The 25,486-nt window shown below is 47.3% G+C and overlaps 2 protein-coding genes across 4 annotated transcripts in view; both read right to left on the minus strand.

The window, feature by feature from the left end:
- Positions 1–4,755, minus strand: part of LOC134527775 (mothers against decapentaplegic homolog 6) — a 52,966-nt gene extending 48,211 nt beyond the window's left edge. Inside the window, exon 1 of the mRNA XM_063360711.1 lies at positions 4,249–4,755. Coding sequence (XP_063216781.1) covers positions 4,249–4,654 — 406 coding nt within the window. The 5' untranslated portion in view covers positions 4,655–4,755. The remainder of the gene's footprint in view (positions 1–4,248) is intronic.
- LOC134527781 (solute carrier family 35 member E1 homolog) overlaps positions 1–25,486 on the minus strand; it is a 308,654-nt gene that overhangs the window by 150,902 nt on the left and 132,266 nt on the right. The window lies entirely within an intron of this gene.

A 25,486-nucleotide genomic window follows, 5' to 3' on the forward strand; every position in this document is an offset into this window, starting at 1 on the left:
ATTCTGCACTTCGACAAATTGATCATGCTGAGCAGATAAATGAACTTCTGTCGCCAAGCATAACTTCTACAGTTACAGATTCTAAGAGAGTGTTTTCAGCTCTACCAGGACTTACAACATCTATAGATTCTACGTTAGTGTGTTTGAGCCCTACAAGAACATTTTACAGTTACTGATTCTACGAGTGTGTTTTCGGCTCTACCAGGACTTACAATATCTACAGATTCTACATTGGTGTGTCAGCCCTGCAATAACTGCTGATTTCGACGATTCATCACTTGATGAATTGGTTGTACATTCCACACTAATATACGAATCTACGAGCATCTGAGAGATTGTCCAATGAATACTGAACGTTATATAACAACAATTTCTACAATGTCATCCTTCTATTTCTCAACAACGCTATGCTCACAAACTCACACGGTAAGTTAAGTATTTTAAAAAGATTGTGTAATAGTGCTTTTAAAATTATCCAATTTGCATTACATTTCCAAGAATAACTGATCATACATATTTTCAATACTATCTTAAACATAATTTATTTCTTAACCTCATTTTCATTGTAAAATATTAGCGTAAACTACAAGATTTATGTGCATATCTACACATCTATTAGAGTACCCTTTGGTAGATAAGTTTTCACACAATGCTCTCCTGTAATGAGTTTAGATATTTGGTTTGCACTTGATAATTTTAGTGTTTCAAAACATAAATTTCATCTACATGATTATTTTATATATGATACAATAGCTGCTTTGCTTGAAATGTTTACATACTGAGATGAACTTGGAATGTTAATGTTATTATCCGTTATCTTTTGTTTTGTTTAGAAAGTCTACCTTCCCAAAGCATTTTAATAAAACTTTATAATTAAAAAATATATAATTTTATTAGGCTACATCTTTATTTGCATCAGGGAGTTACTAAAAACGGTTCAATTCATCTGGTGATTGACAAGTATTTTCAATATTAATTAATAAACATGCTATAAAATTTTTAGAATTCCTAAAGCATATTTTTGGGGTATATTAATTTAATATATTCGGAGGAAACAGGTCATACTTTAAAACCAAAAAAAAAATCTGGGATTTTTATTTTTGGATCAAATATAATATATTTTAGCATATTATGCTAAAATAAAAGATTAAAAAAATTTCAAGTTGCCAAAAATATTTTTTTCTTCATTTTTTTGGAAATTTCATAAAATAACCGCAAAACCTCTGCCTGACGCACGATTCCAGACTCACCCATTGATAAAATACTGTTTTATTTTTATTATTACTTCAACTTGCCTAAATTACATTCTCTATTTATTGTCAGCTCTTGGACTATTAGAGTGGAATTAGACATTTCAATAAAATTTATTAAGATTATTCTATTTAAAAATGCATTTTTAAAAAAACCATTACCGGAATTTTTTTATAAAAACCAGATGATTTAATCCATTTTCAAACCGTGGTTTGAATCAGCCAACACTGATGTTTAATATTTAAAAGACGACTTTGTATGTTGAGAGCAGTTGTATATTAAATTTTTTCATGAATTTCATTCCACTGATGTTTGATTTCATCAATACATACTGTATATATTTCTGAGGTCAGATTTTCGCACATATCGCTGATTCTTGCAAATAAGAATTTTTTTTTAGTTATGTCTTTTACAGTGTTTTAAATGTAGCAAAAAAAACCTAACCAACCGGTCACACTAATGCACAGTAAATTAAAAGCCAGATAACCTAACCAACCATTCAAAAGTAATTATAGTAATTTTAACCTAGCTAACATAAGTCATAAATGATAAATTATTGGTAAACTTCTTCAAATATCACAATGCAGTTTTACAGGAATATCAAGAAATATATCATAAGTTATATAATAGGTAGAATTGTTTAATTTTCCCAATTCATAAGGAGCGAAACAGTAAAAATGTTAATTCTTTTAAGCCTATTATTAACTTCTTGACATTTTTTTGATCATTATTTAAGAGGGTGTTGTAATACTTCAAATATTGAGATAACAGTTGGTAAGTTTTGATTAACCACATTAAAAATACTGTGACATTCTATGAGCAGTTAGTAGGGTAAAGTTGGCTACACTTTATAAACTGATTATTCCTAATCAACCATGCAAAAGATTTTACAGTATTATTATGTAGGTATATAAAACTTAACCTAAGCACTATGCACACTATTTTAAATTATTTTTAATGTAGGTAGCTCAACAACATAACCCAATTGACATTTATTACTGTGTTTGTAAAATGATAAACTACCTACTTGTATTATCACAATGACATCTAAGAGAACAATCAAATAACATGTCAGGAAATTAAAGAAAACGATTTTCATTTATTTAAAAAAAAGTTTTAGAATTAACTTACACAATTTTTTATTTGATTTTCTTTTTGGATCCCCCTCTCTACTACATAATTACCTTTGGTTTTAGTTAGTAAAAATGCCACTGACAGTCCTATAGAAAAAAAACAGTGAAATCATTGCCACTCCATAAAAAATTTGTTAAGATATCTAAAAAGGGCAATTATTTTTTCAACATTTAACTGTAAATGTTTCCATACCACCCGAAACCCTCCGGCCATCCCCCTCAACATCCAAGGTGGTCTGCCCCTGCCCAGCCTCTCATCATTATAACATTCCCCATATCATCAAGCATGTAATGCCCCAGTATAACGCGTGGTAATACTCGGACATAGCAATTTTTTAGAACAGAAAGAGTAAAAATTGGAAAACATGGTTTTCACACACTACACACGTCCCTAAATTTACTCCAAAGGGATGGTTTTTATAATTCCTACTAGTTTGTGAAAAAATTAAATTTTTAAATCTTACATTACAGTATTTGTGCTTTTACGCTGCCGCCACCATTCATTGCTCATGCATGAAAAATAGGAATATATATGTTTTCCATTAACTTGAGATGATCCTGAATTAACCCTGAAAGGAAGGTTTCTTAATTTCTAATGGTTTGTGAAAAAATAAACAGTTTACAGCTTACATTATAATATCTAAGTATTCACGCAATTACAGACATTCGCTGTTTACCAGTGTGGTTTTATTTAAATTTATTTGGAAAACTTGAGTAAATATAGATGTTGTTGGTAATAATTAAATTTATTTAAATAATGACTGTATTGCAGTTATGTGGAATTTTTAATGCTTGAATTTCATGTTTGTTGTTTTATTAGAATAAGTAATTGAATTACAAAATTTTTGTTTTGTTACATTGCATTTAAAGTACCTACATACTAGTTTGAGTCTCATTGTAACAGACGAGTCTAATGGGAAGCAAAAATTTTAGTAGAATTGTTAACATCGTTCTTTTCTGTGAGGAATCCTACGTGCTGTGCACTGAAGTAGCTGACACATTGAATTTTGCAGTATTTCCAAGGAATTCTTTGATTACAGCCATCGTACATTCTGTGTTTGATATGGCTGGTGTTTTATGTATCCCAGTTTATCTTTGATCCTGAAGGCTTGATTGTGATAGCATGAGCATGTTGGCTTGATCCTGTAGTACATGATGCAGTTTAGTATGCCGAAAGATATTGCACATTACAGAAATTGCGAAATAAGAAAGAATTAAGACTGTAGGTTGAAAAAATAATCCTTTTTATTCAACTTACAATTATAGTTCATTATGACAATATATTTTATTTTTAAGTACAGAATCTTCCGACATACTGAATTGAAACAGCAGGCATCAAGGCCACAGGATCAAGCTATCACGATCTTTTGACATACTGAACTAAAACAGCAAGCATCATGTACCACAGGATCAAGCCTTCAGGATCCAGGGATAAACTTCAATATATGAATTGGAAGACTTATCGTATTTTTTATTCTCCATAGTTGGCTACAGTTGTGCTAAACAAAGAGATACACAATCACGGGTAAACAATGGATTGCGGTGGCAGCATAAAAGCACATGTACAGTAATGGAAGATATAAAAATTTAATTTTTCACAAACTAGTTGGAATTACACAACCATCCCTTCGGAGTAAATTTAGCGACGAGTGTGGAGTGCGAAAACCATGTTTTCCTATTTTGTTTCTTTCCATTCTAAAAACCTGCAATGTCCAAGTATTACCTGATGTGCAATGTGTATAGGATGTACAGTGTTTTGAAGTAACTTTTTTATTAAGTCGTCATGTGTAAATGCCAATATTACTGTAACAGAAACTTGCCCCAGAAGATGTGAATAAAACTGAATGAAGCATGCGCATCTCACCAGGTTTGCACAGCCTGCTCCAGTGATATGGATTGCAGCAGATGCATCCCGGGTCTTTGGTCGCGCGGCACGCCGGCAACCGCTTCACCTCGCATGGCAGTCGCAGGTCAGGCCAGCGCCACGCACGACAGCACAGGAGAAGCGCGTCCCACGTAGGATCCCGGGGCAACAGCACACACGCAGACAGCTCTGCCCCCCTGCTCTCAACAGCCGTGGCCAGCGCCTCCAGCTGCGGCTCCTTCAGGTGCTTGAGTAGCGTCCGCAGGGCGGCCTCGGGCCCTCCTGGGGCCTCGCCCCCCTCCAAGCCCTCCACGGCCGCCGCCTCCTCATCCCCTCCCCCACGGGACACCCTCGCCTTCCACAGGCGCTTAGCGAGCGTCGTGCGCCTGCTCCGGAACATGAACATGCACGGGCGTTCGCGGGCTGCGCATTTGGTCGGCACTTTTAAATATTTCTTTAATCCTCCCCCTCCGGCATTCGAGGAGGTTATGTCAGTCACAACCCCCACACGCTTACAACCTCCCCCCTCCCCCCCGAACACCAAAACCCTGCGGCGCTGAAAAATATATCAGCTGAATACAACTCACGATGCGCACTGGCGACCGGTGAGAACGCGCCCCTTAACCCAGAAAATCTCTCACGTAACGAATCTCACTCGACCACGAGACATTTCGGCACGTTAACACTGATAAACACTACGATGCCAAATCCATCGTAAATTGAACTTGGGAACTCGTAAAACACACGCACCCGCGCACTTAAGAGTTATTAAAAAAACAATCGATGGTAAACAAAAGGTTCCTTTGACGCAAGGAGAGGGCCCAGCTCACTCCCAGCGGCCTCAGCGAGGCTGTTTCCAAGAGACCGGAGCGGGTCCTGACATGTTTCAGCTGGATTCACCGACTTTTGCCTTCCACCTGTGGACGTGCGGGGCGCGAGATGGAAATTCCACGAGAGCTTCCATGTCCGATGGAATAAGTCATTAAGCCATTCTTGTTACTTTTGCAACTTCAGCGCCGTCATGTTGTGCCTACTGTTCGATCACCATAGAGATCATAACAAAGGTAAAATAAGAAGAGAAATAAAAAAAATCAAATACTAAGAAATATTTCTGAAATATGTAGAAATTTATAATTTTTTTACAAAATATATATATATATATATATATATATATATATATATATATATATGTGTCTGTGTATGAAAAGAATTAATAATGATTAAGAAAATTATCAGCTTTGAAACATCGTACAACGTTGGGACACACTTCCATAAATAAGCAAGCAGACCGTAGTATAAGCACTCAGATCCGATGTAGAGTATCCTGTGCACAGCACCGAATGCCCAAAGAGTGGCATACAGCACTTTTATCGCAAAACGAAATCAGTCGTCGACTAGTAAGATGGGTTTCAACCTCCACACAGTGTGGCAAAATAACTTCAATATTGGAATTAATTAAAATATTATTTTACCTGACAGGTACATTGCATATGTTTAAAAGATTATTTTTTGTAAACTATATAAAAATTAATAAAGTTATTTTTTAAGTATTTCATTAATAACATATTGACATCGTCCCGACCATGGCCTCTAAGCCCGTGCTCCGCACCGCTAGTACCAGATCCCGTTTTCGGAGCGCACCCCTAGCCCAGCGGGAATGAGTCAGTCGAGCGCCTCGGGCGTGACCCCACTAGACTCATAGGAACTTAAGGGCACGAAACCACGGGGGCTCGACCCCATAAAACAATTAAGGGACAAGAAACTAGGAAACAATTATTAATTCACAGGCATTAAACAAGTGTGTTGTAGCCACTCGGTGCGAGCACCGCACGTACGGAGCAGACAATGAACCTCATTAACAGTCACCGCGGCCACTAGCCTTAATTAAAATGCCCATGACAATGATCAAGTCGGATTAGGATAAATCCCACTAATACAGTTCACAGAGAGACAATATGTTAATAAATTTACAGTCGCCAGCTTGATGCCACGATTCAAATAAATACTCTAAAACAGTTGTTAAGCCTTAAGCAACAAATTACCAGGTGCTAAACTTTTAATTGGGCACCTGGAACGTGTTTTTAGCTTATAATAGAGCAAATTAAGTTAATGTAAATTTTGGCGATGACTCACAAAGGAGGTGAAAGTTTCCCTCCCTTGCTAGGCGGCCATGTTCGGCAGTCTCCAACCACTCCGCGCCGGGTCAAGAGGTGTGTCCGTGAGCAGCCTTCATTTTTGTTCCACTGACCATTCATTCTGTACTCGATTAATATCCAAACCTTTTTAATTCATTGCTGCTCACATAGACTCGGCGTGTATTTCACGGACCCGGGCTTATCACGACTGTTTTCCTTAGTGGTTCTGCACTGCATCGCGGACCACGCAATTTACGGCACTGGCCAACTCCAGCCAACTCGCTTTCGCTAAGATCGCCGTACATACACCTGCCTGCTGCAACTTCAAGTTGCCTGCTGGCTACAACCTCACGTAAGTGTAGAATCGAATTTAGGACCACACTCATTGAGCTCTCCTAAGAAAATTAACTTTCGGGGCTGGCCGTCTCCAGCGAACTAGTAATCGCGTCCCCGTGAGACTGCCGCGGCAAATTCATAGTGTTATGTTAATGTTGTACTTTGTTTTGTCGCGGGGGCAGCGTACCCGTGACCCATCACCAACGGCCTGGTGTCCCACTAGCCTGGCGCCCCCCCCCCCCCCCCCCCCCCCGGACAATAGCAGCACTGCGAAGCCCGTAGCTGCCGTCAGATACTTCCCGGGCTTCTACAGAGGCCGGGTGACGGCAAATCAAACTAAAAACTAAGTAAGACTCCTGGCCGATTTCACCAATATCGCCTAACTTTTAAGGGTTGCTTAAGGCTTGTCTGTCTTCTTACTGCACTCATGCTACAAACTCATGCAGGAACATGAATTTCCCATACAAACGAGCAGGTAGTGGACTCAGCTCAGTGTGTTCCACCGGAACGATGATTGTGAATCCTCGTGTAACACTACAGTGCCTCTTGAATAGCTTAGTGTTAACACCACAGTTCAGTTTGAACACACCATAGTCACTATTTCGTATCTAAACACCAAATCGTAGAATCTAAATTAATTCTAACAAATTAGCTATTGATGATGAGGAAAGTAGCTCATTGTCTAAACCTGTTGAATTAAAATAACTAGTTATTCTTTAGCTGTGCTGTTGGTTTAGTTCAGTAAAATGTCTATGAACTTGAAGAAATCTGCTATAATTCAGCAAGCCAACTCCGAAGAATTTGATCCAAATAATTAAAATCATGGAACTAAATAACATTTATGGCCGATTTTACCAACATCGCCTAACTTTAAAGGACTACTTTAAGGGGCGGTTTTATGACCCCCAGCTAAAGTTCCGGCTAAAATTTAACCGCAGGCTAGCTCTTATTTCGATTTTATGACTCCCAGTTAACATCTGCCTTCCAGTTAAAGTCCCGGCTAACCTAGCGGGTGGATGAACCTACCGCTAGCTGCTTAACCGGAGGCTAAGCGACAGAAAATAAAATGGCGATGTATCAGGCGAGGTTAGTTGTTGATAGTGATGATGACTATTTGAGGAATTCTAATAAATATTTGCAGGATGCTGTGGAGATACGTGTGTATGCCTTCAAATAGATCTGTGCAGAAATTCTTCCTACTTGTGTTTTGAAGGAAATGGCCCCACTTGGGTAGCCAATTAGATATGTGGGGAAACTAACTAGGCACCACTTGGGTTGTCAAATGGTTAGGTGCGGCTGCTTCTCACCCACACACTTTATATGTCAGTGTGTGTGTGTGTGTGTGTGTATATATATATATATATATATATATATATATATATATATATATAGGCCCCACTTCTATGGAGATAAACATACATGTAACACCTTGGGCTGTGTTAAACTGTGTAGAAAAATCGATATTACTTATGTGGCTCTCCGATGGTATGTGCTGATATTATGTAGGCCACAGTTAGGTGTTAATTAAATAGAGGTACAAATATACATAGACATACACTAGGGTAAATGAAATTATAAATAACATAACACAACACTCAAAAATAAAATATATAATTATTTATTGCAAATGAAAAATGGATTCAAAGTTTACTCTTATTAGTTATATTTATTTAATTACTAATTATATTCAAAACCTAACTGGTACTTGGCATCATAGATCACACATGAATTTCAATCATCAGGAGTTATGGTGCGCACATTTAAGTTTTTAACAAAAGTCTTTATTCGGGTTCGTCGAAATTACACAGTTTTACTATATGTTTTTAGGGATCTTAATTAAATTTTCCTCGGCTAGTAAGGTTCTAAATGTCGTCGGTAGAGCTCAGAGCCTCTCAATCTATAGGACCTCTGAGTCGATGTAATAGTGTGTAAAACAGTTAAATTCGTATCAAAATATTATTTAAATCGTAGACAATGTCAAATTACTTCAAAACATCAATGTTTACATTTGTTTCTGACGGCGATGTGACGGAAAACGGGAGTTACGTGACGATGTGCATAAGAGGAGGAAACAAATTTTTGGCACTTTTAATAACTCACGTTTTACACTCCTAGGTCATTTATCTTTTTAGATTAATCCTAAATTATGTTCTAGACTCCCTAGAATACATAATTAATCATCCCGGTTCGGGATGCCTACCGCTCATTAGCTAAATTGTAGGATTTATTGCCGTCGACGTCACAAACTACAGCTTCTTAGCTGGCCATTATAGAACTCCCTCTAGCTTCTTAAATAAAGCCAGTTAACTTAACTTTCAAATGGCGGCCCGTGATTGGCCGAGAACCAAAATCAGTTACATAATGTCCTTAATAAAACGTGAAATCCGCACGCAACAATAGCGCGGATTACAAAATTTCACGTAAAATTTAAAATCAAAAAATTATTAAAATAATAATTTACATTACAAAATAACGGCGTTAACTTTACCGTTTACCATCTTAAAGATCATTAAATCCTTAGAGGGGTCCCAACAATACATATTTCAAATAGTCCAGAAAAGTCCATAGAGTCACTTTCTCATAGATACACATAAAAATAAATTACCGTTTCTGAAAATAAATAACATATTAGACATAGAGCAAACAAAATAAATAAATTATAAATAATAATAATTAATCTTTCAAATTAAATAACATGTTGCAGTACAATGCGATGAAATAATTTATTACTAAATATAAAATGCTTCACCATATTCGTCAAAGTTTTATTAAAAATTACATGAAAGTATAGTTACGATTTTCGATTCTTGTCGAGTCGTATATTATTATTTGACTTTAATTGACCACGAAGTACATAAACGTATGAAATGTATATAAACTTAAATGTTCCTGCTTAAGAATATGTGTAAATTAGTGCATTTAAAAATTGCAAAACGAGGGTTATTATTACCTATAAAATGCGCATTTTCGTGGAAGTTGTATCTGTGAATTTTTATTCGTAATACAGTGGACATATGCCGGGAATGAAATACACTTCATACGACTTCAGACGTGGTTCTAATTCAATGAATACAATTGAATATAAAAATAAATGTTACCCAAATATCCATTCCCTATCTTACAAACCTTTAGGTACCTACCTACTTATTATCTACCTGCCACACAAGTTCAAAACGAAAACAGCACTGTAATTATTATGTTTCCCGTATCCAAGTTTATCCCCCGATCCTATCGGCATGACCCTTTATATATTGGTCTTGTTTTACATTATACTTGTTTTAATTTAGAATGTCGAAAAATCCTGTACATTACACTAAATACCTAACATATCACGATACAAACAAATTATTTCAGGTCTTGTAAAAATGTATTTCTTTTGTATACATTGACGTCAACCCAGAGGCCACCCTAGCTCCTGCAGGCCGTTATGACTCGTCACCGCCTTCTTCTGTGCGCGGGCGTGTGCGGGAGCCAGTGGTGCCACCTTCAATAAACCAGTGTCCCTCCGACGTAGTTTTTTATGTATATTTTCTTTTCTTTCAGCAGGACATAATTTTTATTGTAAAAACTATAATATCGTCCATCATGTATAATTTAAATTAGAAGGGTAAATAACATGTATTTTATTATGCACGGCTAGATCCTCTTAACTGCCACGCGGCCCGAAACCCACCCCCAACTGAGCTAGCCCAAGAACCTACATAACCAAGAAGGGGATCAGCCCGCTCGGCGACAAGTGGCACCCAACTAGGTGGCAACGCATTTTCAAACTTTCAAATTTTTCAAAACTTTCAAATTTTGCAAAACTTTCGAAATTTTGTCTCAAAGGGCGTAATTTGGCAAAGTGCGGGTTGCCAAGAACACGGACAAAGTGGGCGGAAAGGACATCACGGACATTATACAGACTGGAGTAGCGTGCGACGTAGCGCGAGTTGCGTCACGCGAACGGCGCGGGAGCTGCCTGGCGCGGCGGAGCGGGGGGAAGCAGGCGGAAAGAGCGGCGCGGCAGAGAGATAAGGAGGCGCATCCACGCCGGGATCAGGTTCACGCGGGAGAGAGATAAGGCGGCGCGACCCACGCCGGGCTCGAATTCGCGCGGTATCGCGCTGCGGCTTATCGCGCGCCGAGAGGCGAGTTCGCCGACCGAGCCGAGAAGGATCGGATAACCAAGTGAAGCCGTGTGACGACCGGAAAAATGGAGGGACCGGATGAGACAAAGGCGAGGGTGATGGACACGTGTGTGGGGTGTGGACTTCCGTTCAGGGGGAAACACGGACGGGACCTTTCGTGCGAATGCCCATGGGGACTAGCAGACATGAAGGGTAGCTGGGAGAGTAATGACAGACAATCGGGGAGTCATTTACCAGGTCACCGCGACGAGGGCGTTAGAGAGCCCATAGGTCATGGTCATCCGAGTACAGTGATGCGAGTGGTTGAGGTGGCTAGCCCATTACCGGAGTTTGCGGGAGAACCACACGAAGATCCGAGTGCGTTTGTAGCCGCGTGTGTGGACAGGCTTAGGGGAGTACCACGAAGGGACTGGGTGACGAGAGTGTGTGGCTAGTTACGGGGCCGGGCGGCGAAATGGTGGACGGACACGGGGGACTATCTATCCGAGTGGGGAGAATTCGAGCGAGCACTAGAGAGGTGGTTCAACGGACCACTGGCATGAGCCGAGTGTCAGCGACAACTTTACAGTGTACCACAGGCCACAGGGGAGAGCGCCGAATCATTTATCTATAGGAAGGTGCGGTTGCACCGGCGAGTGGGGCCGGAGAGAACAGTGAGCGAGGTCATGCCCGTAATATGCGAACAGTTGTTGCCGTCGCTACGCCCTTTTCTGCGACGGGCCGTGGACCTAGAGGTATCCGAGTTCGTGGAGCTGGCTCGGGAGACTGAAATGGACTTGGCAGCAAGTAGGAGGGAACTCTGGGCAAGAGAGTCACGACGGGAGCCGAGGATGACACCAGTGATGTCATAAGAGACTGTGGCACCCGAGGACGCAATGACATTGGTCCGATACAGGGGCGGGACCACACCACAAGGGCAGAGGACGACAGGGGGACCCACGCGGGGGACCAGAACACGGTCAGAGGAGCAGAGTACGAATCAGCGGACGAGTGACAACCGTCCACCCAGGTGTCAGTATTGCCGCAGCCCGGAGTATCACTGGCACGCGGAGTGTCCAACCAAGGCGGAGTTGTGGAGGAAGATGGAAAGGGAAGGACGCCATCCGGGAAACGGACAATAGGGGGCAGGGACAGAGTCAGCCACTGCCTCCTAGATACGAACTCGGACAACATGACAGAAAAGACCTCACCGAGCCCGAGGACGAGTCAGCCCAACGACGCCCGCCATGACACCAGCCACATGGACGAGAGGAACACAGGGACGTCGCCCGCCAAAAGTGACAGCCCCACTGGGCAGCTCGGAAGAGACTCGAGGGACCACGGGAACCGCAGCACGGACGCCACAGCAGATGGGGGAGCCAGTAGCAGTCCAACAGCAGGGGACAGGTCACCACCAGAGGAGCAGGGGGCTCCTCCAGCACAGCTGGGACAGCTGGGCGCAGACCAGGCGGCGCTGCTCCGGGTGCCAGTGCTCCTGAACGGCCGTCCCGTCCACGCGTTGGTGGACACGGCGGCGACCCACTCCTTTGTCGACGCCCACCTGGTGCCGGACGAGGACTTGGAGCCACGCGAGGACGAGGTGCAACTGGCAACGGAGGGGGCAAGCGCGTCCACGTCTGGACGCGCACAGGTAACCATCGGTGTTCGTGACTTATCCAGTCGGACTAGCACCCTGGTGATGCGTGGACTGCGGGAGGAGTTGATCCTGGGCCTGCCTTGGCTGGTCCAGGAGGATGCCGCCATTAACATCAAGGACAGTAAGTTGCACGTGGGCCGTCAGGGGCGCCGAACGCTGTACGGCGTGGGCCGGGCGGGCCCTGTTCCTCCCTCACCACAGTATCCAGCTGGCAGACCTCACTCACGACGTGCCACCAAATTACACAGGGTTGTTCGAGGGCGTGTTGTCACAGCAACCGTTAGTGTTCGCGGCCACAGACATGCTGCGGCGGACAACGGTGACGGAACATGCCATCCCTACAAAGCCACACAGTCCCATATACGTAAAGCCGCGTGAGTTTGGACTCAAAGACCGTCAGGTAGTGCAGGAACAGATAACCGAAATGCTCCGGAACGGAGTAATAGAAGCTAGTGAATCTCCGTACAATAGCCAAATCGTCATGGCTAAGAAGAAGGACGGGACCTTGAGGTTCTGTGTAAACTTCAAACCCGTGAACTCTGTCACCATACCCGCCCCACCACCACTGATAAACATTGCAGACGCGTTGGCAGGCTTGGGGGACGCCCGTATATTTACGTCACTTGATCTAAGGTCCGGGTATTGGCAAGTCCCCGTCAGGCAGGAAGACCGTCCTAAGACCGCGTTTACGGCCCCGGACAGATGCAGGTTTCAGTTCCGAGCCATGCCGTTCGGGCTGATGGATGCCCCCTCGACGTTCCAGGCCATGATGGTCCGCGTCCTGGATGGGTTCGTGGGCGACTTCGTCACGGCCTATCTGGACGACGTGATCGTCTGGTCACGGACGTGGGAGGACCATGCGCATCACCTGGCATTGGTCCTCGAACGGCTGGCCAGACACGGGCTGACCTGCGCCCCGCACAAGTGCCATATCGGGGCAACGGAGATCAGATTCCTGGGGCATGTCGTCAGTGAGAAGGGGTGCCGCCCTCTCCCGGAGCACCTGGACCTGATCGCGTTCAAGGCGGCTCCACGGACGAGAAAACAGCTGCAAAGACTCATGGGGCTCCTGAACTGGCTGCGGTCCTTCATACCGGACTTCGCAGCGGTGACGGCCCCCATGACGGACTTGCTATTCCCCAAAACAAAATACAGGTGGACCGCGGAGGCTGACCGCATCCTGGCTGCGGTCAAGCGCTTGTTCAAGGACAGTCAAACCCTCGCACGGCTGGTGCCGGGTGAACCCCTGTACCTACAAACGGACGCGAGTCAAGTAGGTATGGGGGCCGTGTTGTACCAGGTCGGACCCAATGGCGAGCGACGCGTGATGGAGTATTCCAGCGCCAAATTCGGGCCGGCCGCCCGGAATTACGATGTGAATGAACAGGAGTGCTTGGCAGTGGTGTGGGCTGTCAAACGGTACCAACACCATCTGGAAGGGCGGGAGTTTACTCTTAGGACGGACAATCAGTGCTTAAAATGGTTGAACTCGATGCAAGGGAGGAAGAGTAAATTTACCCGGTGGGCTGTGACCCTCCAAAACTTTGCATTCACAGTGGAACACGTGCCAGGGAGGACTAACCAACTTGCCGATGAACTGTCACGACATCCTAACCCAGAGAACATCTTTGAGGACGAGGGCACGTGGGACGATCTGCTTCCTCCGTCAGGGCGGGCACCCATCACGGGAGACCAGGTGGGGCCCGCGGCATTGTACGCGGTAACACAGGAGGAACCAGTCACTGAACCCGAGACAGTGGACACTCTCTCCCAGCTGATTAGCGCCGTGCAGCGGGTTCAGCGGGGGGACGACGTCTCGAAGGCCGCCGTGGAGGCGTGCGGGAACCAGGTGGTACCGGACCAGCGCTGCGTGGACGGGGTCCTGCAGACGCGGGTGCCGGGAGGTGGGGACGCTTGGCGGACTCATGCCCCGAAGGGGGCCCGCGCGGCCATACTGGGTTATTTCCATGACCACCAGCTAGCAGGCCACCCCGGGGCCGAACAAACCGCGGAGGCAATCAGGGTCTCCTTCCACTGGCCCGGCATGGGACACGATGTCCGGGAATACGTCCGACGCTGCCACACTTGCCAGCAGCGCAAGGCCTGGAGGACAGATGGCGAGGAGCAACAGCGACCTCGCCGCCCGCAACACCCATTCCACACACTAGCTCTAGATATCATGGGGCCCTATCCCCGCAGCAGCAAAGGCAAGCGCTTCCTTGTAGTACTAACAGACCTGTTCACCAGATGGGTCGAGGCCTATCCGGTCTCCAACGTCCGGTCGGGAACGTTGATAGCGCTGATCGATGGAGAGGTAGCCCCTCGCTTCGGGTACCCAGCGGTGCTCCTATCGGACAATGGATGTCAGTTCACGGGAGCCCGCTGGAAACAGGCCTGCAGAAGGTGGGGGGTGAGCCACCACACGACGCCGACGTATCACCCGAGGGCCAACCCAACCGAGAGACGGAACCAAGAGATAAAGGCTCAGCTCCGTCTCCGGTTGGGAGAGGACCATTCAAAATGGGATACCCATTTGCCGAACCTCTTATACTGTCTGAGGCGTCGTACGAGTGCCGCCACGGGCTACTCGCCGGCAGAGCTGGTCATGGGGTGGAACCTGGCGCTGCCAGGAGAATGCTGGGTAGAGGCGGCAGCCACAGAAGCCGGGTGGGGCGAATGTCTCAATACCGAGCTGACCAGAATGCAGGAGAGGGCTAGGCGGAGACAGGAGGCCTATCTACATCAGACGACACCACAGTCCACTAGACCTCCCCCTACTCTGAAACCCGGGGACCAAGTGTACGTCCGACAGCATCCTCTGTCGTCAAGGGAAAAGAACTTTTGTGCAGGTCTAGCCCCGAAATGGGCGGGTCCCAGGACCGTTCTGCGACAGGCGGGGGCCACATCGTACTTAATACGTACACCAAGCGGGAGGCCCGCAAAAATTCACAGAGACCAACTGCGCCTAGCCGCGGGGGAGAGACAAGCTCCAAGGGACACGGACAGGGGAGAGGGACCTGCCTCTACACCAATCACCGACGCAAACCAAGCCAGCCGTGACATGGACGGAAGGTGGGACGAGGACATGGCGGGACAGAAAGAGCGAGGAGACGTGACAGAGACGCGACCGGCAGCCGACACAGGGGCAGCCATGAAAGGAACGGAGACAGGAGGGGCAGAAGAGAGCGTAATGTAACCAGCCAGGACATTTGGGGAACCAGACGAAACGACCGCCGACACAAACGTGATCCAGTTCATCACGGAACCGGACACGGACGGGGAGGACGAGGAGGGGAACGACCAAGACACCCCTCTCTGGCCCCTCAATACAAGTCTGGCAGACTCGTCATTCATTATGACCGTTACTGAACCAGACTCAGAGACAGAACGGGGGGACACAGAGGGGATGGAGGAAGAACTGATGGGGGTCCTGACAGGTGAACCAGGATCTTCGGGGTGGTCTGCCATCCCAACAACGAGGATGGGGGGAAAGGGCAGGACATTAGACCCCAACCGTTCACCCAGCCCCTTACTTTCCAGAAGCGAATCTGGGGAAAACTCCCGACCTAAGAGGATATGGCGGGTACCCACCTACTTACGGGAATTTCAGTGCAATAACCTACCAAAGGCAAGCCACCACACGAACACAGGACCCCGACTCAGTGTCATGAGTTTACTGCCACCCTTCGCGAGACACCCGCACACGATACACACCAGAGGCCAAGACACTCCCTACCCTCCCGTCTCCACGATCAACGAGTGCAACGGCAGATGCGACTAAGAGACGTTGACGCGCATAATGGCCTTGTGGGAGGGGGGGGGCATTTGACGTCGACCCAGAGGCCACCCTAGCTCCTGCAGGCCGTTATGACGCGTCACCGCCTTCTTCTGTGCGTGGGCGTGTGCGGGAGCCAGTGGTGCCACCTTCAAGAAACCAGTGTCCCTCCGACGTAGTTTTTTATGTATATTTTCTTTTCTTTCAGCAGGACATAATTTTTATTGTAAAAATTATAATATCGTCCATCATGTATAAATTAAATTAGAAGGGTAAATAACATGTATTTTATTATGCACGGGGTGAACAAGTCGCGGGTTCCCGTCCATGAGGACGTGAGGTGCTGGACGAGACGCGCGCGGGGAGGGGGTCGGCGCGAGGGGAGTCGGGAGTCGTGTCTGGAGAACCGCGGTGCAGAGAGACGTGACGGCCGCGAGCTCTCGCGAAGACGAGTGAAACGAGTGAGCATAGAGACCTCCGGGCTTAACCAGAGTGACGCGGGGAATAGATCAGCAACAGTCTTCGAGTCGTGTCAGGCAGTTCGGAACTATGGAGATTAGTATGTCAACTATTGCCAAGGGGTCGCCTTATTGTAGATAGTTTAGTTTTTTTTTATTAGCATTTCTTATTTTTTTCTTTTCCTCTCGTATGTATATATATATCTTTATTCGCTTGTATAGTCGTGCATTGCCTAGGATAAAATAGTACCTTTGTGTCATGGATGAGACCTCGCCATATTAATTCAATTCAGAAACTGTGTCCACAGGTAGTGCTTGCCTGAAGTCGCTATAGGACAGGAAATCAAAGCCTTGCCGGTTTGGGACAAACGCCATCGGTTAGCGCCGCGACGCCGTCACCTACTACTTCCCACATAGGCGGCCGTGTAAGGGGAAATTTTCGTGTAGTCAGGCCTCACCTAAGAACGGTCGTAGGCGGGAACTGCGATAATCCCGTGCCAGTGCAAATAGTGGCCAATAAAAAGAGTGAGTGCCACGAAACCATATGTAGTTTCATTATCAGCCGGCTAGATCCTCTTAACTGCAACGCGGCCCGAAACCCACCCCCAACTGAGCTAGCCCAAGAACCTACATAACCAAGAAGGGGATCAGCCCGCTCGGCGACAACATATTACAATCATAATTATTTCACCAGTGAATATGTCTAGGATCTCTCGACCTACTAAATTAAAACAGCAATCACAAACTAATTCCATCAGGATCGGATTAATTTGGATACGTGATACGAAACTATTAATACAAAAATGATACCTACACCAGTGAAATGAAAATCGACAAGTATTTTCCGGAAACAGGGTCTATATTATTTGATTATGAAATAAATTTATGAAAGTAATAAGTGTTCTCTAGCAAAAATGTCTTACCCCTATTTATTTGTTAGTGTAGAATTACTTCGTTAGTTTTGGCTTAATATATAACCTAACAAAATCTTAAGTTTAAATACAAGAGTAAAAATGAAAACACACGGTTTTGAATCTTAAATTGTAATTTTATGGTTTAATACAAAAAGGTTTGACGTCCAAGTAGTTTTTGGTTAATTTAATTATATCTTTTGCAGATAAAGTTCGCAGCATATTTCTTTACTGCAGCTGTAAACATTACGATTGACAATACAAAGAAACAGCTGACTAACATTCTACCAGGAAAAAAACTGTCTCGCAACAAAAGTTACCAAATTCTGGTTTAATTCATTACCAACACATCCATTATTACACCACACGCTTCGTCAGGTTACGGTTAGTCAACCGTAGGCTAAGTATGGGTCATAATACACCCCTCGTTCGTTAACCAGAGGCTACCCTAACCTGAAGGCTAGCTAACCTGAAGATTTAGCAGGGGGTCATATAACCGGACCTAAGCTTGTCTAAGGGCCGGTTTTATGACCCCAGGTTAAAATTTAACTTTAGGCTAGCTCTTTTTTCGGTTTTATGACTCCCAGTTAATGTCTACCTTCCAGTTAAAGTTCCAACTAACCTAAAGGGTGGATGAACCGACCGCAAGCTGCTTAACCGGAGGCTAAGCGACAGAAAATAAAATGGCGATGTATCAGGTGAGGTTAGTTGTTGATAGTGATGATGACTATTTGAGGAATTCTTTTGAATTTTTGCAGGATGCGATGGAATAATTTATTACTAAATATAAAATGCTTCGCCGTATTCGTCAAAGTTTTATTAAAAATTACATGAAAGTGTAGTTACGCTTTTAGATTCTCGTCGAGTCATATATTATTATTTGACTTAAGGCCCGTTTTATGACCCCCAGCTAAAACTCCAGCTAAAATTTAACCGAAGGCTAGCTCTTATTTCGGTTTTATGACTCCCTGTTAACGTCTACCTTCCAGTTAAAGTTCCGGCTAACCTAGCGGGTGGATGAACCTACCGCTAGCTGCTTAACCTGAGGCTAAGCGACAGAAAATAAAATGGCGATGTATCAGGCGAGGTTAGTTGTTTTTTGTAATGATGACTATTTGATTAATTCTATTGAATATTTGCAGGATGCGATGGAATAATTTATTACTAATGACGCCGTCCCCGCTGCCTGATTTAAATTTACGTGAATTAGAAATGTTTTGATTAATTTTGATCTCAAGGGTGGGGTTCCTGGCCTCGTGGCTGCAGGCAGGGACGCGTCGGCAAAGGGCTCCCCGGGCTGTTATGGCCTCCCAGGACGCTGTATTAGTAAAAACACACACGTACTTTTAACTGGTTTATTCCGTCGCACACGTTACACTTGACACGCTCACGCGACTGGCCGCTTCATCGTTGACCTATGCTCCACCTACGCCACCCTCTCTTGGCGGTACTCGTTACGGCCGCTCAGTGGCCCGGCGGCTAGTACGTTAAGAGGGGTAGTTACCCGGCGAGAAGCGAGATATATGCTCAGGTGACCGACAAGCCTGGTTCTGCGCCCGAGAGAGTCTGGGCGGGGCGTGATATGAAGTACGCTTACGGCGGGTTACACAAAGTTACTAACACAGAAACAATACACTAAAGTCACTAGGGCTAGTCCCGGGTTCGGACCAGGTCCGGATGTCCCACACAGGTGGTTACACAATGGCGGCTACTCCGCGTGGTGGCGAGGGCCACCTTATGCTGGGCATGGGCATGGCGGAATCCGGCGGGATATCATGTCCGTGACCGTCGCACGTCCCAGTTGATGAATCGTCCGTAAGCTTATTCTCGCGTTTGGCGCAGTGCCGCCCCGCGTAGGCGATGAACTAATTCCCCGTGGGGATTTTGATAGCGTGAGGCGCAGGCGCCACGGCGAGTCACCTATTTAACTTACGTATCACAAGAAAGACTCGGTGGCGAGCTACACATTATATTTAAAGACCGTACAAAATCTCATACGGCCGGTTAGGGCCGACCGGGAAGCTGTTGAAACGGTTTGAATATAATTACCTATTGTAGTTAATGATGAATTGGCGCGAGGGGTGAGTGCTTCCCGTGCGCGGGGCTGCCGGCCCTGGCGAGTCACCGATGACGACTCACTAACCTCCCTGGCCACGGGGGCCAGGGAGGGGGAAAATTCCGCGGGAAACTGCGGAGCGCGGGAAGATGATTTCGGCCAGTTTTGTGAATGATACTAGTTTACAAAATGATTATTGAATTAACATTAATTATTAGTTATTTTACAAGTATTAGTTTTTGTTTGTTTTATCGAATGCATGAACAAATTATTTAGTTGCGCAGTGCCACACCCGGCCGGGCGCTTTGCACATGTAGGAGGCCGTGACTGACGTCACGCCGTTCGGGGCACTGCACTACGTTGCACGCACGGGCGTGTTCGAGGCACGGCACTGATCAGGTGTTGAGGACACATAACGGCCTGTGCTCTCAGAGGCAGCACCGACGACGGCGTCACTAAATATAAAATGCTTCGCCATATTCGTCAAAGTTTTATTTATTCGTCAAAGTTTTATTAATAATTACATGAAAGTATAGTTACGATTTTCGATTCTTGTCGAGTCGTATATTATTATTTGACTTTAATTGATCACGAAGTACATAAACGTATGCAATGTATATAAACTTAAATGTTTTTGCTTAAGAATAAGTGTAAATTAGTGCTTTTTAAAATTGCAAAACGAGGGTTATTATTACCTATAAAATGTGTATTTTCGTGGAAGTTGTATCTGTGTATTTTTATTCGTAATAAGCCGGGAATGAAATGCACTTCATATGACTTCAGACGTAAATCTAATTCAATGAATAGAATTGAGTGTGAAAATAAATGTTACCCAATTATCCCTTCCCTATCTTACAAACCTATAGGTACCTACCTACTTATTATCTACCTGCCACGCAAGTGCAAAACGGAAACAGCACTGGAATTATACTGTTTCCCGTATCCAAGTTTATCCCTTGATCCTATCGGCATGACCCTTTATATGTTGGTCTTGTTTTACATTATACTTGCTGTTTTAATTTAGAATGTTGAAAAATCCTGTACATAACACAAAATATCTAACATATCACGATACAAACTGACACCGTTCCGGCTGCCTCCCCGTCAAAGCTATCCAGTTTTTGCGGAATGGGTCTCGGGGTTTGGGTTCGGCCAAGTGGCGGGAGGCAGGGACGTGTCCGTAGAGGTGATCCTTGGGCTGTTTAGGCCACCCAAGACGCCTTACACTACAAATGATACACTCCGCTACGTGAAGTGTGGTTTTTATTACACATCAACTTCTACATGGTGCTATCCATCCCCTGGCCGCGACTGTTCGGGGTTAGAGAGCTCTGCGCGTGTACGGCTGTTCGGCGTTGACCCCGCTTACAATTGAGACGGGGGGAGTTTTGAGCGAACAGTACGTGGCGGACGTTGCTGCTAAGACCTGCGCGGTGATGCACGGCCAGTGGTGTTGTAACTCACGATCTAGATGCGGTGGCGGAATTGGCGCGAAGGTGGCCTCTCAACGTTGCGCGAAGACGACCAGCCGCTTCGAACTCCCGGTGGATACTGACTCGCTCGTGTAGCACAGTGTTACTGCAGGCCTGCCAATTGCGTGCCAGAAGCGCAGCGCGCGGGAAACAGACGCGGCCAATTTCAGGACCTATTCGCACGTTGAACAATTGCATTGACCAATAAAAACATTTGATGAAATATACATTACATGGTTTATGTCTGTGAGAGAAAACATGTGCCCTTGAATGCTATAGTCCGGCGGAAGCACATTGCCACACCCGGCGGAGTGCTTCCGCTGAGGTGGCCGGTAGTGGTGCTAGCTGCGGGTCGTTCGGTGCACTCACACTCGTTGCACCATGTTGCACGCGCGGGCGTGTTCGTGGCACACGGCTTTGAGAGGCATCGGAGAGGCATCGCGGCCTGTGCGACTAAGAGGCGCACTATCGGCTGGCGTCAAATGCCCCCCTCTATCTGAGGCCGCTATGTGCACCGACGCCTCACAATGATCGCACGGGAGTGATGCACTCGAAGCGCTGCACTGGGGTGGTGTACTATGCCTGAGGTGAGATTCTAGGCCCTGAGCATCCCTCTTCAAACAAGAAAATGACTGTGTGCCTCCCTCACTATGCTCGTTCCTCCTCAGTAGGGGCAGTGATGTTTTGATGTGGATTAGCTCCATTGAGTTGCACTGTGGTGGCACTGTAGGGTCCCTGGCCTGGCCCTGATGATTGGTCCATTCGTACTCAGCAAGGTGAACCGGAGCCCTGCGGGTCCTCTGTGGCCGCAGTGGAGGGGAGGGGGCTGCCGCTTACTCGGGTGTGATGTTCGGCGGGAGGCACCCCTCCAGGGGCAAGAACTTTTCCGAGTTATTGTCCTCAGTCTCGTCCAGGGGAGTGATATCCTCAATAATGTATCTCCCGGGCTCGGCCAGGGTGTAGGCCTGGCTTACCTGGTCTTTCTCAGGCTCGTCCGGGGGGGGTGACATCCTCAATTATGTATTTCCCAGGTTCGGCCAGGGTGTAGGCATGGCTAACTTGGTCTCTCTCAGGCTCGTCCGGGGGGTGACATCCTCAATTATGTATTTCCCGGGCTCATCCAGGGGCGTGATATCCATGGACTCATGTTCGTCTAGACAGCATGTCCGGACTGGAGCTTGCCGTGTGCGTGATGGGTATCTTCCCCCAATGTCAGTTCCTTCCTCCCCCCCTTCTGACTCATCACTTGACTCGTCGACAGACATCTGGAGGTTGGCATCTACCAAGCTCATGTTCAGCATCCATGATGGCTCATCCCATTCCTCTGTCTCCCCCTCGTCATTCTGTTGCCATATCGGGGGGTCCTGATGGGAGCCAACCGTGGTGTCGATCGGAGGGCTCAGTGTACCGGCAGTTGGAGTTTCCAGTTCGGGGGGGGGGGGGGGGGGAGCAATATGTATCGGCTCAAGTCCCGTGTTATCATCAGATGGTGGGGCGGTGCCCTTTGGCAGAACCTGTTGGTTCGTTACCTGCTGGCCCTCTGATTGAGGCACCCTCGAGTTGGGCCCTGGTGACACGCCTTCTATTACCCCGGGTGCTACCAACCGCAGGTCATCTCTGTGGACCTTGGCAGGCTGTCCCCGGGGAGTACGGACCGCGTATGACGTGGGTCCGGATTTCCAGAGCACTTCCCTTGGCTCCGACCACTTGGGGGCCAGCCCCGCACAGAAATTGCGAGCGACCGATGACAGATGGTGCTGCCTCACGTACATCCACTGTCCAGGTTGTAGGGGCGTTGGGGGGTGACTGGACAATGGTGTGTGCTCCGATAGGAATTGGTTTTGCTGTTGCCTGGCCTGTTCCCTCCCTTCCTCGATCTCCGGACGGATTAGAGTGTCCGTGATGGACGCTACCACCCGGCACTCCCCTGGTAGGGCGAGGTTCTGTCCATACAGCAGCTCGGCTGGGCTGTGGCCTGTGACAGCATTCGTACGGCGCCTAAGACAATACAGTAACTTGGGTATATGTACATCCCACTTAGAATGGTCGTCCCCCAGGCGCAATCTTAACTGTGCTTTTACTTCTTGGTTCCGACGCTCGGTCGGATTGGCCTGGGGGTGATAGACAGGAGTGGTGTGGTGGTCTAGGCCCCACCGACGACAGTCAGCTCGCCAGCGCTTCCCAGTGAATTGACACCCATTGTCTGTCAGTAGTACCCTCGTGAAGCCATAGCGCGGGAAACTTTCCTGGTCCAGTAGAGCCGCTATGGTCCCAGCTCGCACATTGGACACTGGGAAGGCCTCAACCCACCTTGTGAAGATGTCCGTGATGACCATTAAAAATATTTTGGCCCGAGTGGTTCGGGGATATGGCCCCATGATGTCGAGTGCCAGTGTGTGGAACGGGTCACGGGGTCGACGGGGGCGCTGTTGCTCCACTCCGTCCATCCGCCGCGCCTTCCGCTGTTGGCAGCGCTGACACTGTCGCACATAAACCCTAACATCGCGGGTGATGCCTGGCCAATGAAATGTTTTGCGGATGTCCGTCTGTGTCTGGTCTGCCCCGGGGTGGCCAGCCAAGTCATGGTCGTGGTGAAAATGTAGCACGCCAGCTCGTGCGCATCCGGGTACGTAGAGACGCCATGCCTCCATGTCGCCAGGCACCCGTGTCTGTAACACTCCGTCTACTACCCGTTGGTAGGGGTGGACTGTTCCCTCACCCGCCTGCACTTCGGTCTGAGTGGTCTCGTCCGTCTGCTGGGCATGCTGCACGGCCGCCACTAGGGCAGTGAGGGTCTCGAACACCTGGATTAAGGCAATGTCCGGGGGCGTGGTCACGGTGCACAACACCGCTGGTGCCTCCTCCCCGGCGGCGACAGGTAGGGTACCTGGTGGGGGTAGTAGCCCCTCCCAGCTGTGGTCATCCTGGAAAGTGGACCTAGGGTCGGGGTGACGTGACAGCTCATCAGCGAGCTGGTTGTCCTGCCCCTTCACATGCTCGACCGCGAAGTCGAAGCTCTGGAGCATGAGTGCCTACCGCGTGAACTTCGACTTGCGGCCTTGGGCGGAATCCAGCCAGCTTAGACACTGACTGTCTGTCCTCAACGTGAAACGCCGGCCCTCCAGGTGGTGTCGGTACCGCCGCATCGCCCAAACGATGGCCATGCACTCCTGTTCGTTCACATGGTACCGCCGCTCGGGCTGTCCGAACTTGGCGCTCGCGTACTCCACTAACCGGCGTTCCTTGTTTTCCCCTACCTGGTATAGGACGGCCCCCATCCCCTCTTGGCTTGCATCTGTCTGCAAGTATAGCGGGGAGTCAGGCCGCAAGCGGGCGAGTCGGTGGCACTCCCGGAACTCGTGCTTGACGGTGGCCAGTGCATGATCTGCCTCCTCTGTCCACCGAAACCGGGTCTTCGGTGACAATAGGTTGGTCATAGGGGCAACTATGCTGGCAAAGTGGGGTACAAAGGATATTAGCCAGTTCAAGAGACCTAGGAGTTTTTGTACCTGCTTACAGGTGCTTGGTGCAGGTTTGGATTCAATGAGGTTCAGGTGTTTGGGCAGCGGTCGACAGCCTTCGGCATCCACGAGGTGCCCCAGGTACTCAATATCTCGCGCACCCACGTGGCATTTGTGGGGGGCGCATGTGAGTCCATGTCTGGCCAGCCGCTCAAGGACCAGGCCTAGGTGGCGTGCGTGGTCCTCCCACGACCGCGACCAGATGATCACGTCGTCTAGGTACGCTGCAGCAAACTCGCCGGCGTAGCCATCCAAGACGCGGACCATCATGGCCTGGAAGGTCGCAGGGGCGTCCATCAGCCCAAACGGCATGGCGCAGAACTGGAAACGCCTCCCATCAGGCGTGGTGAAAGCTGTTTTGTGCCGTTCCTCCGGGCATACCGGCACCTGCCAATATCCTGATTTTAGGACGAGCGAGGTAAAGATGCATGCGTCGCCCAGCCCCGCCAAGGCATCCGTGATGTTGATGAGGGGAGGGGGGGCAGGTATAGTGACTGCGTTAATTGGCTTGAAGTTGACACAAAAGCGCATTGAGCCGTCCTTCTTACTGGCCATCACAATCAAACAATTGTAACGGGACTCACTTGGCTCAATGACGCCATCGCGCAACATCTCAGCGATCTGCGTCTGGATGACCTCGTTCTCCTTGGGCCCGAACCCAAACGGTTTGACGAACCGGGGTTCATGTGGCCTGGTCGGAATGGCGTGCTCAGCGACCGTGGTGCGTCGTAGCATATCAGTAGCAGCAAACACTTGCGGTTGTTGTGCCAATACCCGGTTAATTAGGTCTATCTGCTCGGGTGGTACA

Source organism: Bacillus rossius, chromosome 1, assembly GCF_032445375.1.
Source record: "Bacillus rossius redtenbacheri isolate Brsri chromosome 1, Brsri_v3, whole genome shotgun sequence".
Taxonomy (NCBI): domain Eukaryota; kingdom Metazoa; phylum Arthropoda; class Insecta; order Phasmatodea; family Bacillidae; genus Bacillus; species Bacillus rossius.